Below are 17,754 nucleotides of genomic sequence, written 5' to 3' on the forward strand. Positions count from 1 at the left end.
TACAGTTTATTCACTTTGTATTCCCCCTGTACCTCCCTTCCTCCTCCCCTCCCAATCTCACCCTCCCTTTTGTCCACCCCTGTCTGTCTCCCAGCCAACTGAAAAGAGAGTTCTTCCTCCCCTTCCTTCTGACCCTAGTCTATCAGGTCTCATCAGCAGTGGCTGCATTGTCTTCTTCTGTGGCCTGGTAAGGCTGCTCCCCCCTCAAGTGGAGGTGATCAAAGAGCAGGCCAATCAGTTCATGTCAGAGACAGTCCCTGTCCCCATTACTATGGAGGCCACTTGAATATTGAACTGCCATAGGCTACATCTGTGCAGGGGTTCCAGGCCATCTCTATGAGTGGTCCTTGGCTGGTGTATCAGTTTCAGAAAAGACCCCTGTGCCCCAACTTTTAGGATCCGTTCCTGTCCTTGTGGAGTCCCTATCCTCTCCAGGTCTTACTATCTCCACTTCTTTCATGAGATTTCCTACACTCTGCCCAAAGTTTGGCTATGAGTCTGAGCATCTGGCTCTATACCCTGCAGGGTAGAGAGGCCTTTCAGAGGCCCTCTGTGGTTGGCTTCTTTCCTGTTCCCTGTTTCTCCCTCCTCCAATGTCCATCCTCTGCCTTTCTGAATGGGGACTGAGCCTTTTAGCCAGAGTCTTCCTTCTTGCTTAGTTTTTTTTTTTTACGTGTAAAGATTTTAGTAGGGTTATTCTATATTATGTGTCTAATAGCCACTTATGAGTGATTAAATACCCTGTGTGTCTGTCTGCTTCTGGGATACCTCACTCAGGATGATCTTTTCCAGTTTCCACCATTTTCCTGCAAATTTCATGATTTCCTTGTTTTTTTTTTTATTCCTGAGTAATATTCCATTGTGTAGATGTATGACAATTTCTGTATCCATTCCTCAACTGAAGGGCATCTGGGCTGTTTCCAGCTTCTGGCTCTCACAAATAAAGCTGCTACAAACATGGTAGAGCAGATGTCCTTGTTATACACTTGAACATCTTTTGGATATATGTCTAGCAGTGGTATAGCTGGATCTTGAGGTAGTGCCATTCCTAATTGTCTGAGAAAGCGAATCAATAAATGGGACCCCATAAAACTGAAAAACTTTTGTAAAGCAAAGGACACTGTCATCAAAACAAAATGACTGCCTACAGATTGGGAAAGGATCTTCACCAACCTTATATCTGACAGAGGGTTAATATCCAGGATATATAAAGAACTCAAGAAGTTAAACAGCAATAAATCAAGTAATGTAATTAAAAAATGGGATACAGAGCTATACAGAGAAATCTCAATAGAGGAATTTCGAATGGCAGAGAAACACTTAAAGAATAGTTCAATGTCCTTAGCCACCAGGGAAATGCAAATCAAAACAACCCTGACATGAGAATGGCTAAGATGAATAACTCAAGTGACAACACATGCTGGAGATGATGTGGAGAAAAGCGAACCCTCCTCCACTGCTGGTGGGAATGTAAACTTGTACAACCACTTTGGGAATTACTATTTTGAAAATCTGACGGATGTACCTTCTGTCCACACTTTTACGCAAGGACAAGTTCCATGCTGGTGACACACGTGAGAAGGAGCACAGGGCTGTGTGAGCCAGAAGCAGCATTCAGTGAGGGTGTCTTTATGTGACTTCACACCTCAGGCCTCAGACAGAGAATCCACCAGTGAGAGAAGGTGTGACTATGATATCAGGGAGTGAACATGGAAATGAAAATGTATTTTAAATGAAAATATCAATTTCTGTCATCACTACCTACCCTGTTGTGAGACTGGTTGGTCACATGGTCTTCGTTTGTAATTCTGTGAGGGTCCTGCACCTTATTTACCAAGTCATAGCAGAACCAAACAAATGTTGATAGGGAACAGGATTGGATTCCTTCCTCTCCATCTTCACAGCACTTCTTATCATTCTTCTTTTTTCATAAATTCCTCTAATTTCATTCATCACAAGGCAATTCGTCATTTAGAATATAATTCACATTTTATTTGTGAATGGAGATGTTGTTTTAATTCAACCTCTTCTGCCCACATGCACTGACCAAAAAGAAGGATCTCAATCAGAGGATGGAAGGCAGAATGATGTACTCTAAGAAAACATTTTATCTGTTTTCTCTTTCCCTGATCTCTTCCTGAGATGTTGGCTAGTTGGAACCATTCAATGCCTAAATGTTGAAGAGTGTTGCCCATGCTCTTGGTTACCCTCTAGACTTGGCACCCAGATGCTACTGGTGAAGAGAACAAGTACTTGAGTCATAGAACATGGAGATGTCAGCCTTGTGCCAGCTGGAAGCTTCATCTATACTGGCATCTTTCAGAGTTTAGGAGGTCGCTTTGCTGTGTATCAGAGGAGAGAAGTAATCATCAACCCTATCTAGTGAGTCCTGTGAGCTATAGCAGTGTCTGACCTGGTACAATATGCTCACTTGCAAAATAGAGATATTGAAATACACACATACACACACACACACACACACTATTATATAAAGTCATATGAAAGAGCATGGTAAAGTGTTTTTTTTGTGATAAAAAGAAGAAGCAAGTGTAGCATGGAAGTCAAGGTATGTCTGCCTCTCACAAAACTGTGTAGTCCATTATAATTTGTGTCTAAGGTATTCTGCAATGTTAATGCAAACAGTTTTTTTCTAAACATTTTCTTCTAAGAGAAACACAACATAAGATTTTTGCTGGGCTCCTATCACAGTTTTATCAAATGAATGTCCAAAAGGCACAGAAGTTCACCTGAAGCCTCATTGTAACAATGTCACTCCATGCTCAGTCACACTTGGGTCCATATATTCTTTCACGATACATTGGAAATTATTTTAAAATTTAATTTATATCCTTCTGATTTCCAGAAACTGCTTATTATGTAAATCATGTGCAGTTATGTTCCATGATTAAGATCAATGCGTGACCAGTTCAGAAGATGGGAATCTCCTGGATTTCAGTGTTATTCTCTGCAGGACATCATACTCTGTTTAGAGATAATGGTTTCAAAATTTGGTTTGTCAGGCTATCATCCTTCTCCATAGACTTATCCCATAGGAGAGCTGTTAATTGATACTTCTCAGAGAGACCAGAAATTCAGACCAGGAAACCCTCTCCACATGTTCAGGTTGTATCAGGGTGTTTGTTGTTTTATTAACTCTGAGCTTCTGACCAGCATCATTGTCAGTTCATTGCTGAAAAGGACTGCAGAATCAGATTTTAATGTGTAAGACACAGGGCAAAGAGTTTCCTTCCTATAAAAATGAATTACTTGAAAAAAATCAGTGCAATTTTAATAAACAATACAATACATCAAAATCACCACAAAAATATGATCAAATGTGATGACTTGTACATGCAGGAGACCCATGAAAGAACTGTGCTTACCTCCGCTGTGAGGTATATATCAAAGGAAGACTATAGTATTATCAGAGATTTTGTTTTGCGATTACAATATTTCTACCAATGTTGAGTGTTTTCAGAAAGAGAGAATGAACAGATTCACTCATATCCATCAGCTACACAGACCTACAGTAGAAATCTCAAGTAGTGGATGTCATATTTTAAGCTGTTTCTTTTTAAATCATAATCTGAGAGAGTGGCGACTGCTCTCTGCTTGGCACAGAAGGGTTCTCAAGAAGGAATGTTCGTAATCCTCCAGCTAGAGTCCTCATCCCAGCAAAACAGCGAGGTCACGTCATCTGCCGGTCATCTGATGGGAACCAGATTTGTCCAGACTGGCCACAGAGAAGAATGCTCTATTCTGATTCTTTGTGTCACATCTGACTACATCTGAGCCTCAGATGAAGAGCTCCAGCTCAGAATGAGGCCCAGGTCCTTTCGTCTTCATCTGGGAAAGCAGGACTCTATCAACAGGCTGGAACTCTGTCACCCAGATCACTGTGTGCTCTCAGCGCCCCCTGCTGGTCATGAGCGCCCTGCAGGGAGGTTTGTGTCTGAGCTCTTGGTAACTTTCACTCACTGTGTGTCTTGCACAGTAATATGTGGCCGTGTCCTCCGACTTCAGACTGTTCATTTCCAGGTACAGCGTGTTCTTGGCATTGTCTCTGGAGATGGTGAACCGGCCCTTCACGGCGTAGGCATAGTAGATTGTACCTCCACTGCTAATAACGGCAACCCACTCCAGCCCCTTCCCTGGAGCCTGGCGGACCCAGTCCATGCTGTAGCTACTGAAGGTGAATCCAGAGGCTGCACAGGAGAGTTTCAGGGACTTTCCAGGCTGCACCAAGCCTCCTCCAGACTCCACAAGCTGTACGTCACTCTGGACACCTGCAAACAGAGAATACTGGTCAGAACACTGTCACTAAAACTCCATTTCTCTTTCTAATATCTACACAGCACACAGTATCCCTTCCCCATAAATTACTTTTTAAAATGAAGACAAGGAAAACTAAGCTGAGCCCCAGGTCCATGGTGAAATGTCTGTTCTCAGTGCTGATCACTGAATGTGAGGACCTGGGAATCCAGGGCTGGGCTCCTTTGTCAGAGCTGCAGGGTCAGGGCAGGGCTGGTTTTCAAGGGCACAGAGAAGTCTTATTTGCATGTCTTCCTGCTGTAGCAGGCTGGTAATTGGGCCTGGGGAGAAGGCAGTGCTCAGAGCAGATATAAGACATCAAAGACTGATGACAGTTACTGAAATCAACACAGTATGGTGTGGAAGCTCCTTATGCACTTTTCTGTTGTTAATGACTCAGCACTCTTTATTTAGTTCTCTTTTGTGCATAAGCACACAACATGCTGTGTCTTCACACTGTTATGTGTCCTCAGTGTAAATGTGAAATTAAACAGCTCCACACGAAGATTTGTTTCTATGTAAGAGTTCAGTCTTTCCTATTATCTGGGCTGGACCTGGCTGCTGCCTGACTTTACCCTTGGACAGGGTTGCATGAAAAGATTAGTAGAATTCATTCTCTGTCTTGAAGACACTGGTGACTCCTCTGAATTTCACTCACTTCTGAGATAACCCTCTTCTCAGGGCATAGAAGGCTTTCAAACCTGACATTCCTTGTCAGTGCCTGCCCTTCCTTCAGCGTTTGCTAATGAGTTAGATTCCTATTTGCAGCAAAGCGACCTCTTTTGCATTCTGAAGTCTCCCCAGAAGTTATTTAAACTCCCTTTTGTCATTCTCATCCTCCACTGTATATCAGGAAACATATCACTGCCTTTGTGTTATGTTAGTTTTTATTTTCCCAACTTTATACATTCAGCATAACTGTTGCTTTCAATTAACTTTAAAGATGAGTTTGTCATTATTTCACCAGTTTTCTTGTTTCCCTCATCCTCATCCCCTTTCTCTCATACAGCCGTATTTTGCTTTCATGTCACCATTATGCTGTTGACTTTGGTCCTCTTGATACCCACTGAAGATGTCTTCCCTTCAGAGCATTCCAATTTTAGTTTCAAAACCTACACAAAGAAGTGCAAACCCATAATACATGTGATCTAGGTTCTGCACATGACAGAATCAGGAAGAGTTTATTCTTTCTAATCTTCACTATGTTGATTGACAGGAAGATGTCCAGTGTCGTCCATGATCATCTAAACCTCAGAAGCACTGAGGACAAGAAGTAGGTGGAATAATATAAGTCATGGAGCATGGGGTTGAAATGCTGTCTTTTGGACAGGACATGCCTATCACATTAATGAGTTCATCTTGGCTGTTGTCTGTGTGAGACCTATTTGACACCAAGGCAGCATAAAACCGTGTAGACAAAGTAAGTAACTTCTGGGCATAGAACCTTACTGAGGAGCTATTGGAAGGGAATAGTCCTGGAGAGGGGAAATCCTTCTTTTTAGGGTGTGGTCACTGGGAGTCCTGTGCTGCTGTGCTTGGCTCCATACACATGCACAAAGGAGCAGCACTGACTGGGCTTAATGATGCTATGAAGTTAGAAAAGACTCATTTTGTGGAAGATATCGGAGAAATTGAAGGGGAAAATAAGGTAGATATGTGACCATATTTAACTGCATCCATGTGGAGATTCCCCAATTAAAAAAACTGTGTCTGAGCACAGGGGTCTTTCCTGAGACTGATACTCCAACCACGGAGTGTGTATGGAGATAACCTAAGATGTCTGCACAGATGTAGCCCATGGCAGTTCAGTATCCAAGTGGGTTCCATTGTAATAGGAACAGGGACTGTCTCTGACATGAACTGATTGGCCTGTTCTTTAATTACCTCCTCCTGAATGGGAAGCAGCATTACCAGGCCACAGAAGAAGACAATGCAGCCACTCCTGATGAGACCTAATTGACTAGGCTCAGAAGGAAGGAAAAAAAGACCTCCCCTATCAGTGGATTTGGGGAGGGGCATGCATGCAGAGGGCAGAGGAAGGGAGAGATTGGGACGGGAGGAAGAAGGGAACCACAGGGGGTATACAAACATTCAACACTGTGTCTCTTAATGAAACTTCTCTAGCTCACAGGTGACACACCAGGCTTATCCTGTCAACAGCAGCAGAGAGTTCCAGAAGAATAATTGTGGATGCCTTTGTGAGCAGCAAAAGCTCAAACTGTGAAAAGTACACCACTCTGCTTTCTATGGGATGCACTGATGAGAGAGAACAGAGGCTGGAGCCAACACCAGCTGGGATGTGCACACAGGCTGGGTGAAGTTTGGTGCTATGAGAGCTCACAATACTGCAGAAGAAGAGAATGCTTGGGCTTTAAGGTCCAAGATAATTTTTTACAAGAGGCAAAATGTTTAAAATGTGACAACAATAGTACCAAACTCTGCTTTTAAATGGGATCTCTTGGTTTAGAAAGGGAAACCATGATATTTCATTTTCCATGGTAAATTTTGGAAAAATGATATTAATTCTCAGAAGCTGTGGCCTTTCAGCCACAAGTGCAAGAGTAGAGAAGATGAATAACATGGTATTTAAAATCCCTTTGCTTTCTTACTGATCACATAGTCAACAAATGTCATAAATTCACATTCCTGTTTCTCTCTCATTGCCTCTTTCTTTCTCTCACCCCACCCCAGAGTATCCATGCTGACACTTCCTTGAGAATTGAGAGCTCAATTGTATTATGTGCTTCAATTTCTCCATGTTTCTCCATCCACTGCAGACGTTTCCTGAGGCTGGAGAACACAGTTCACATCATACATGGGTACTGAGGATTAATGAGGATTGGTACAAGAAGTGTGCTTGACATCAACACAGGTAATGGGTCAAACTTTCCAGGACTGTGCATTTAAGTAATATCTGGAACAGGGTCCTTCTTGAGGTTTCACAGTGCAAATCAATGCCACTAAGTACCAGAATATTCAAACATGGAATCTGTGACAAAAAGAATGCTGTAGGATATTTGATCCCACTAATATCCCTTAATATCCCTCAGAGTGTAAACTGTAGAACCTGTCTTGTGTGTGTGTGTGTGTGTGTGTGTTTGAGCCCTAACACACCTTTAATCTAAGATCTTTCTGTACACAGGATTTAATAATGTTAGCCCTAGATCAAGAGGTGAAGCAGGAAACCAGCTGACAGAGATTGAAAAGTAGGAGGGACTTTGAGTTGAGGGGTATTTCACACAGCATGTAGAAGTAGAGGGAACTTTTTAGCTCTATCTCTCTAGCTTTTGGGGCTTTGAGATAGCAAGACTTTGGCTGTGGGTTTTACAACCTTTTCTTCTGTGGCTGTCAGCTGAAATAGTGATCCCCTTTTGGGCTTTTTCCATCAGGATATGAGCTGAGATTGAGGGTTATAGGGAGCATTTTCTGCTGCTCTGAGCTATCAGGTTTTCACCCCAGCATCTGCATTCTGAGTCTTCATTGGTATAATAGAATGGTTGGGGTTTTCATTTTTTTTTTTTTTAAATAAATGAATGCTAACTGTACCTTCTTTGGGAAACAATTTCATTAGGCATCTGAAAGAGAATTTATGTCATTTTCTAACCTATCTTTATATTGTTAATTCAGGTATGGTTTTATTCCATATAAAATAAGAATGATTCATTCATAGGTAATTTAAATTGTTCAAAGACTCCTCACAAAAATCTCATTCACCACTTTTCAGAGTGACAGACACTTGTTGAAATATGCTGAGGCTGACTTGCATGTCCTCTGATGCTCCCCAACATTCAGGAAAGTGTCAAGGAGGTCACTATGATCCTGGACAGGAAAATAATGTTGTGTTAAAATCAAACCATTTGACATTTTCAGAGATTATGAAATCTTGCTGGGTTTGGGGATGATTTATAAGCAGGAAGAGGAAATCACAAATTACAGCATCAGCTAGCCCTCAGCTTGACCAGTACCACCTGCTCATCACGTACAGCCCTGAGCTTCCTGAGGTCTGAGGTGCCCTGTGCTTGTCCAGAATGTTCTATAGAGAAGTCATGTTTGAATTCACATGATGTCCCATATCTACTGTTATAGAAGATACCTGAAATACCAATATATATATATATATATATATATATATATATATATATATACACATACACATAGAAAAAGGTGGAGTTATCATGTTACAGGAGGCAATTCCACAACTAAACTCGTCATGCTAGGAAATAAAACCCTAGTGCTAGAAATAGGTTACCTCTTTTTGAGATGTTGACTAGTGGGGTCAACATGCCTAAGTGTTGAAGAGTGTTGCCCATGCCCTCTAGATGTGTCACCCAGATGCTATTGCTGAAGGCACCGGGTACCTGAGTCATAGAACATGGAGATGTCAGCCTAGTACCAGCTGGAAGCTTCATCTATACTGGCCAGCTTTCACTGTTTAGGAGGGTGATTTTCTAGATACCAGAGGAGAGAAGTAATTATCAACCTTACCTAATGAGTCCTGTGAGCTACCATAGTGACTGACCTGGTACAATATACTCAGTGGCACAATAGAGATATTGAAATAACACACACACACACACACTCACACACACACACATGTACACACACACACACACACACACACTCACACACACACTCACACTCACACACACACACAGGAATATATAAAGTTATGAAAGAATATGTTAAAGTATTTTTGTTAGTGATGAAAAAGAAGAAACAAGTGTTTTATGGAAGTCAAATTACCTCAGCCCTTCACAAATCTGTGTAGACTATAATCATTTCTTTTTAATGCATTCTACATTGTTACTGCAAGTAGTTCTTTTCTAACCATTTTCTTCTGAGAGAAACTCAAGATAAGTTTTTGCTGGGCTCTAAATCGAGTTTTCTCAAATGAAGTGTCCCCACATCCACAGAAGTTCACTTGAAACATCTTTGTAACAAAGTCATTCCATGCTCATTCAACCTTGAGTCCATACATTCTTTCCCGACACGTTGATTGAAAATTATCGTAAAATTTAATTAATATACTTCTGATTTCCAGAAACTTCTTAAGATGTAAATCATGTGTGAACATGTTTCACAGTAAAGATCAATAGTGTGACTGGTTCAGAAGACACAAATATCCTTGGATATCAGTGTTATTCTCTGCAAGCCATCATATGGTATTTTGGGGTAATGGTTTAAAAATCTGGCATTTTGAAACCATTACCCCAACCTTCTCCTCAGACTTATCCCATAGGAGAGATGTTCATTAATACCTCACAGAGTAATCACGATTTCAAACCAGAGAACATGTTTATATTGTATCAGAGTGTTTGTTGATTTATTAACTCTGAGCATATGAACAGCATCGTTGTCAATTCAGTGCAGAAAAGGACTGAAGATGCAGATTTTAATGTGAAAGACACAGGGAAAAGAGTTGCCTCCCTACAAATGGAAGTACTTGAAAATAAATCACTGTAGATTTTAAGAAAAAAGAACAACACATCAAAATTACTAGAAACGTATGATAAAATTGGTTGAATTGTACATACAGGAGACCCATAAAAGAACTGTGCCTACGTCAGCTGTGAGACATAGGTTTTTTAGGTTGTATATATGAAAGTGAGACTATAGGACTATCAGCGATTTGGTTAGGGATTAAACTCTACCAATGTTGAGAGTTTTCAGATACAATGAATGAATAGAACCACTCACAACCATCAGCTGGACAGACTTACAGTAGAAGTGTCAAACAGTGGATGTTATATTTTAAAACTATTTTTTCTTCAATTTTTAATGTCTTTATTTATTACAATTTATTCACTTAGTATCCAAGCTGCACCACCCTACTTTACTCCTTCCCAATCCCGCTATCCTTCCCTCTTCTCCTCCCATGACCCTCCCCCAGTCCACTGACAGGGAAGGTCCTCCTCTCCCTCCATGTAACTCTAGCCTATCATTTCTCATCAGGACTGGCTGCATTGTCTTCCTCTGTTCCCTATTAAGGCTGCCTCCCCCTTCAGGGGGAGGTGATCAAAGAGAAGTCCACTGAGTTCATGGCAGAGACAGCCCTTGTTCCCATTACTAGGGAACCCACTTGGATACTGAGCTGCCATGGGCTACATCTGTGCAAGGGCTCTAGGTTATTGCCATGCATGATCCTTAGATGGAGTATCAGTCTCAGAAAAGACCACTATGCCCAGATTTTTTACTTCTGTTGCTCTCCCTGTTTAGCTCCAGTGCCCTCCAGGTCTTTCTATCTCCCCCTTCTTTCATAAGATTCCCTGCATTCTGCCCAAAGTTTGGCTATGAATCTCAGCATCTGCTTTAATACCCTGCTAGGTGGAGTCTTTCAGAGGCCCTTTATGGATAGGCTCCTGTCTTGTTCCTTCTTTTTATCCTCTTCCAATGTCTATCCTATTTGCCTTTCTGAATGAGGACTGAGCATCATACCCAGGGTCCTCCTTCCTCTTTAGCTTATGTAGGTGTACGGATTTTATGATTATCCTATATTACATGTTTAATAGCCACTTATAAGTGAGTTTATACTATGTGTGTCTTCCTTCTTCTCGGATACCTCACTCAGCATGATCTTTTACAGTTACCACTATTTGTCTGCAAATTTCATTATTTCCCTGTTTTTAATTGCTGAGTAGTATTCCTTTATGTAATTGTACCACAATTTTTATATCCATTCCTCAACTGAAGGACTTCTGGGTTTTTTTTTTTCAGGTTCTGGCTATTATGAATAAAGCTGCTATGAACATGGTTGAGCAAATGTCCTTGTCCTTGTGCACATTTGGATATATGCTTAGGAGTGGAATAGCTGGATCCTGAGGTAAACCTATTCCTCATAGTCTGAGAGCTCTCCAGATTGATTTCAAAAGGGTTGTACAAGTTTACATTCCTACTAGCAATGTAGGAGAGTTCCCCTTTCTCCACATCCTCTCCAGTATGTGTTGCCAATTGAGTTAGTGGTCTTACCCATTCTGATGGGTGTAAGGTAAAATCTTAGGGCCATTTTGATTTGTATTTCCCTGATGACTAAAGATGCTGAGCATTCCTTTAAGTGTTTCTCTGCCATTTGATATTCCTCTATTGAGAATTCTCTGTTTAGCTCTGTACCCAATTTTTTAATTGGATTACTCAATTTGTTGCTGTTTAACTTCTTGAGTTCTTTATATATACTGGATATTAGCTCTCCTTCAGATGTAGTGTTGGTGAAGATCCTTTCCCACTCTGTAGGCTGTCTTTTTGTTCTGACGACAGTGTCTTCTGAAGAAAGAAATTGAAGAAGATATCAGAAGATGGTAAGATCTCCCATGCTCATGGTTTGGCAGGATTAACAGAGTAAAAATGGCCATCTTACCAAAAGCAATCTACAGATTCAATGCAATTCCCTTCAATTTACCAACACAATTATTACACACCTTGAAAGAAAAATTCTCGACTTCATATGGAATAACAAGAAAACAGAATCTCTAAAACAGTCCTCTATGATAAAAGATCTTCTGGAGGTGTCTCCATTTCTGATCTCAAGCTATACTTTAGAGGAGCAGTAATACAACTGTATGGTTCTGGCATACAACCAGGATGGTGGATCAATGGAATTGTATAGAACACCCAGAAATAAACCCACACATTTATAGACACCTGCTTTTTGACAAATACGGCAAAACCATACAATGGAAAAATAGCATCTTCAACAAATGGTACTGGTCCAACTGCAAATCTACATGTAGAAAATACAAATACATCCATACTCATCACCTTGCACAAAAATGAAGTCCAAGCTGATCAAGACCTCAACATAAAACCAGACACAATAAACCTGTTAGAAGAAAAAGTAGGGAAGAGCCTTGAGTCATTGACACGGGAGACAACTTCCTGAAGAGAACACCAAAAACACAGGCTCTAATATGAACAACTAATAAGTGAGACACCATGAAACAGAAAAGCATCTGTGAAGTAAAGGACACTGTTTGTTAGTTTGTTTGTTTTGCAAATCATAATTAATCTGAGAGAGTGGCAAATGCCCTCTGTATGAGAGGAACAGCTGACAGAAGGATTCTCACAAATGGAGTGTTCCTAATCCTCCAGCCAGAGTCTTCATCCCAGGAAAGCAGTGAGGTAATTTCATCCACTGGTCATGAGATGGGAACCTGATTTGTCCAGGATGGCTTCCTTCCTTCTGCTGCTAAACTGAAATCTACTCAAGAAAACCTGTTCAATCTGCACATTCCCAGACTCATTGCTATGGCTCAGTGATGAGAGTTCCAACACTGTGATAAGTGTGTGAATTATCAACATCTGTGAGCTTCTCTTTGAGTGAACCAAGCCCTGCTGACACTGGAGCAGAGCAGGCTGGGGTTGGTCTGACACCTGCACCTCAGAGACTCCTTCCTCACCTTGCTGAACCTCCCTGAGACTGAAATAACACTCTCTGATGCACCTATATCAGACAGTCTTCCAGGACCATTGTCCTCCTCTCTCTTTCATATACCTCCAGGGATGCCTGCATTCCTCACAGGAGACACACATCCAATAGTGTTTTAAATTTTCTGCATCACGGCTCATCAAAAATAAGTCAGGGGAGGAAGTGAAGCAGGGAAGGAAACTGGGTGCTGAAGCTGATGCAGAGGTCACCAGCAGAGACGTCAGGGCTGTGTTCCAGACATGTGTGCTCCTCATGTACACCACAGAGGAGTACAGGAGACTAATGTGGGCTGGATGCAGGGCTACATCCCAGTGGTCCTGCCACTGCTGTCCTGATGTTGCACAGTTTCCGTATTAGGCTGACAATATATTAATCCTCAGGTTTTTGACAATGGAGAACAGTCTGCTATAACTTGGCAGCAGGTGACCTCAGAATTTGGCCCCAGCAGGAACCTACTTCCTTATCACATGATTCTCTTCTTGCTGGCCATCCCTGGGTGTGCACAGAAAATGAAAGAACAATAAAAATTTCTCATTTTATTTCATCACTTTTAGATATGAAAATCAGGCACATAAATACCTACAGTGTTCATTTAGGTCAAGTATGTATTTTTACACACTCTTGTGACATGACGCCACGTTGATGCTGCACTTGTCTACAAATAGGATGCTGTAAACAGTGACTGGGAGCAGATGAAGTGACAGCTGAGAAACAGAAATGAAATAATTCTGATGAACACACAGTTCTGGGGCACTGGTGGCCAAAGAATGAGCTTAGAGTGGACAGATTCAAGACAGGAAGATCGTGTCTGTGATAAAGACCTATATCCTGTGGACGGCACAGCCCTATTCCTGTACCTCTTTTGTAAACAGGAATTTAGCAGTATCTGACTCTTCTCTTCCTTTGCCGTAGTACTGCAATCTTCCACCCTGTGCTCTCAGCCTCCCCAGGCTCCTCCCTCTGCCCTGCTCTGCAAGGATGCACATCTCCTTCACAATTTACAGAAACTATAGAAAGTTGGTGTTTGGCTCTAGAAGACATCCATTTCCAAACATTTCAGAACATGTTGAAAAATGTCTGTTTGAAACTGAGAATAAATCACTTAAATTGTCATTTTTAGGCAACAGTCTGTCAGACCACAGTTTTTGTTTTCCCAGGAATTCACTAGTGCAGCTGTGGCTGGGTTGCTGTAGCAGGCATGATGTCACAGCTCAGCTCCCTCTCAGGAACACTGTCCTGACACAGGTGGATGGACATGATGGGCCAAGCAGGACAGAGAAGGTTGAATCAGTTTGCTGACACAGGCATGGATCCTGCCTGCATCTTCCAGACCTTTGTCTAGTGGTTGAACCTATGAATACAGAGCTCTTTCTCTCTATGCCATTTCTCAAGAACTCACAAGACAGCAATGTGTTGCAGCCACAGCTGTGCCATCACCGCAGGCAACAGAATTCCATGACAATCTGACAAACAAATCATTTCCCAGGTGGCATCATGTTTTGATTGAACAGCCATCATCCCCTGGATTCCAATGCTCACCTACTTTTATAGTGAGATCATCCATGTGATCCCAGAATGCCTTTGAGAATAATGTTCTCTTTGCGTTCTAGGTGACACATCTGACTACTTCTGAGTTTAGACAGTTGGTGATTTCAGGGGCCATTGATGGAACTCATTTCAAAATTATTTTGTGTATTGCTAAAGGAAGACATTTCATGGCAACGTGTAACACACAAACACACATCTATACACACAGAGTGAGAGATATAGACAGACATATAGAAAGAGAGAGACAGAGACAGTTAAAGACTTCAGAGAAAAACAAAGAAACACTATAATAAATAAATACAAAACACCTGCCACAGAGGAAATTTGAAAGTTGAACATAGATTTGAACACTGCAAGTTTTACTCTACACTATACTTGTAAAGAGGCCGGCCAAACACAGAGTCCAGCCCTCCATGTCCTCCAGGACTCTGATCAGTTTGGAACTCTTACCACACAGAGCTCTGTGTGCCATCCGCGCCCCCTGCTGGTCATGAGAGCCTTGCAGGGAGGTTTGTGTCTGAGCTCTCAGTTACACTCACTCACTGTGTCTCTTGCACAGTAATATGTGGCCGTGTCCTCAGACCTCAGACTGTTCATTTGCAGGTACAGGGTGTTCTTGGCATTGTCTCTGGAGATGGTGAATCGGCCCTTCACGGCGTCGGCATAAGCGGTGTCACCCCCGTCATATCTAATCCATGAGACCCACTCCAGCCCCTTCCCTGGAGCCTGGCGGACCCAGTCCATGCCATAATCACTGAAGGTGAATCCAGAGGCTGCACAGGAGAGTTTCAGGGACTTTCCAGGCTGCACTAAGCCTCCTCCAGACTCCACCAGCTGCACATCACACTGGACACCTGCAAACACAAAGACTGATGGTCAGAATATGTCACACACAAAAACGAAAAGTATTTTTTTTTCTTTCTCATGTTCACATATCACACAGAATATCATTTCCATCAATTACCTTTTAAAATAAAGACAAGGAAAATCCAGCTGATCCCCAAGTCCATGGTGAATGGTCTGTGGACAGTGGTAATCACTGAATGTGAGGACCTGGGAATCCAGGCCTGGGCTCCTCTGTCAGAGCTGCAGGGTCAAGGCAGGCCTGGTTTTCAAGGGCACAGAGAAGCCTTATTTGCATGTCTTCCTGATGTAGATGCTCTGTATTTAAACATAAGCAGAAGACAGTGCTCAGCGCAAATATAAGACATTTAAGGCATTGCTGACAGTTACAGAATTTAACAAATATGGTGGTTTCATGTTCACATTTTTTGATTAATAATTTTTCATACTTCCTTGAGATCCCTTTTGGGCCTATGCACAGAACATAGTTTGTTTCCATACTCAATCTCTTTAGTAAAGATGTGTTATTAAATAGTACCACATATAACTGTGTTTCTATATATGAGTTTAGTCTATCCCACTTTCTGGTCTGGACATGGCTTCTCCCAGATGTGGATCAGGGGCAGGGTCACTCATGCAAGGTGATGTGAGCAGAACTCACTGTCTGTAATGAGAACACTTGGGAATATTCTGAATTTTACTTGTTAGTGATAGAACGATATCCTTAGTTCTCATAGAGGCTTGCATCTGAGACATTCCATATCCCTGTCTGTCTACCACTCAGTCATTGCTATGGAGAAATACTTCTATTTGCAGCAAACTCACTTGTTTGCATCCTGTTTCTCCTTTTAAGTCCTCCCTCTACCATTTTCTTTTTGCTTTTTCACTCCAGGCCACATGTGAATGTCTTTGCTGTGTTAGGATAGTTAGTTTCCCCCATGTAATACAATTAGTATAATCAGGGCTTTTAATTATTATTTAGGATGACTTTTTTTTTCTCATTTAACCAGTTCTCCGGTTTCCCTCCTACTTTTTTTCTTTTTCTCACCGCATCTCAGTTTTGATTTCAAATCACAAATGTTCCATTGTTCTTGGTCCTCCTTGTCCCACACCTAAGTAGTTTTTCCCTTCAAGGTTCCCATTCTAGTTCCAAAATCTACAAAACAGAGGTCAGAACACCTGACACACAATGTAGGCTCTGCATATGTCAGAAACAGGCACTGTTTGTGTTTTCAGGTCCTTGTTATTGTTTGACATAACATTTTCCAGTTCCACTCATGTTCCTCCAGGTTTCAGAGAACACTGGACAAGAGGAGGTGGAACATGTGTGAGAGGTGGAGCATGGGGAAGAGTGCTGGGAGATAATGTCATGTGGACATGACATGACTATCACATTCCCAACTCATGTTGGACGTTCTTTTGTGGGTAAACACTACCTGAGACCAAGCCAACCAAATACATTGTATAGATCGTGGAGATTATTTACAGGCCTTTTGTTTTAGTGAGGAAGTTTTGGGTGTAGCTCATCCTAGGGAAGAGAATTCATCTGTTTGAAAATGTGGTCAAGTGTAGGTGTTCTATTCTGTAGTCCTTGCTTCTCCTGATTGGCTTTTTCCCAATGACTAAGGAATTTGAAAATTTTTATTGAGTGCATTTTAGCCATTAGAGATTCCTCTGTTGAGAAGTCTGTGTTTAACTCTGTACCCCATTTTTATTGGGTTATTTTGTTTGTTGGTACTTAATTTCTCAAAGTCTTTAAATATTTTGAAAACTAACCCCCTGTTGGATACAGGGTTGGTGAAAATCTTTTCCCATTCTGCAGGCTGCCTTCTTTTCCTGTTTACAGTGTCCTTTGCCTTGCAAAATTTTTTCATAACCATGAGGTCCTGTTTATTATTTGTTGATCTTAGTGCCTGAGGTAGTGTTTTTCTATTCAGAAAGTAGCCTCCCAAACTAATTTATCCTAGGCTATTCCTCACTTTCTCTTCTATTAGTCTTAGTGGATCCAATTTTATGTTGAGGTCTTTGATCCACTTGTACTTGAGTTTTGTGCAGGCTGATAAATTTCAAATCATTTGTGTTCTTCTACATGCAAATATCCCATTAGACCAGCACCGTTTGTTGAAAATATTTTGTTTTTCCCTTGTATGGTTTTGGAATTTTTGTAAGAAATCAAGTGTCTGTAGGTATGTGGGTTAATTTCAGACTCTTTGAATCGATTCCATTGATCAGCCAATCTTTGTCTAGGACAGTGCCATTCAGTTTTTATTACTGTTGTTCTGTAGTATAGCTTGAGATCAGGGATGGTGATTGATTTCTCCAGAAGTTCTTTTATTGTATGCAATTGTTTTAACATCATGGCATCATGGCTTTTTTTTTAAATTTCCATATGAAGTTGATAATTGGTCTGTAAAGTATTTTGTTGGAAAATTGATAGGAATTGCTTTGAATTGTTTTTGGTAAACCAGATGGCCATTCATATTATGTTATTCCTGCTTATCCATAAGCATGGGAGATCTTTCAATCTTCTAATATCTTCTTCAGTTTCTTTATTTCATGACTTGAAATTTTTGTCATATGGTCTTTTACCTGCAGAGTTAGTGTTACACTAACATACATTATATTATTTGTGG

The 17,754-nt window shown here is 41.2% G+C and overlaps 2 gene segments (V, D, J or C); both read right to left on the minus strand.

The window, feature by feature from the left end:
- Positions 1 to 3,906: 3,906 nt before the first annotated feature.
- On the minus strand, positions 3,907 to 4,493 carry LOC110539436 (Ig heavy chain V region 914-like). The segment is given in 2 exon segments: positions 3,907 to 4,286; positions 4,384 to 4,493. Coding segments are annotated over 2 exon segments (426 nt in total).
- Positions 4,494 to 14,803: 10,310 nt separating this feature from the next.
- Positions 14,804 to 15,352, minus strand: LOC110539435 (immunoglobulin heavy variable 3-23-like). The segment is given in 2 exon segments: positions 14,804 to 15,132; positions 15,243 to 15,352. Coding segments are annotated over 2 exon segments (375 nt in total).
- Between the last annotated feature and the right edge of the window lie 2,402 nt (positions 15,353 to 17,754).

This window comes from Meriones unguiculatus, chromosome 7 (assembly GCF_030254825.1).
Source record: "Meriones unguiculatus strain TT.TT164.6M chromosome 7, Bangor_MerUng_6.1, whole genome shotgun sequence".
Lineage (NCBI taxonomy): Eukaryota > Metazoa > Chordata > Mammalia > Rodentia > Muridae > Meriones > Meriones unguiculatus.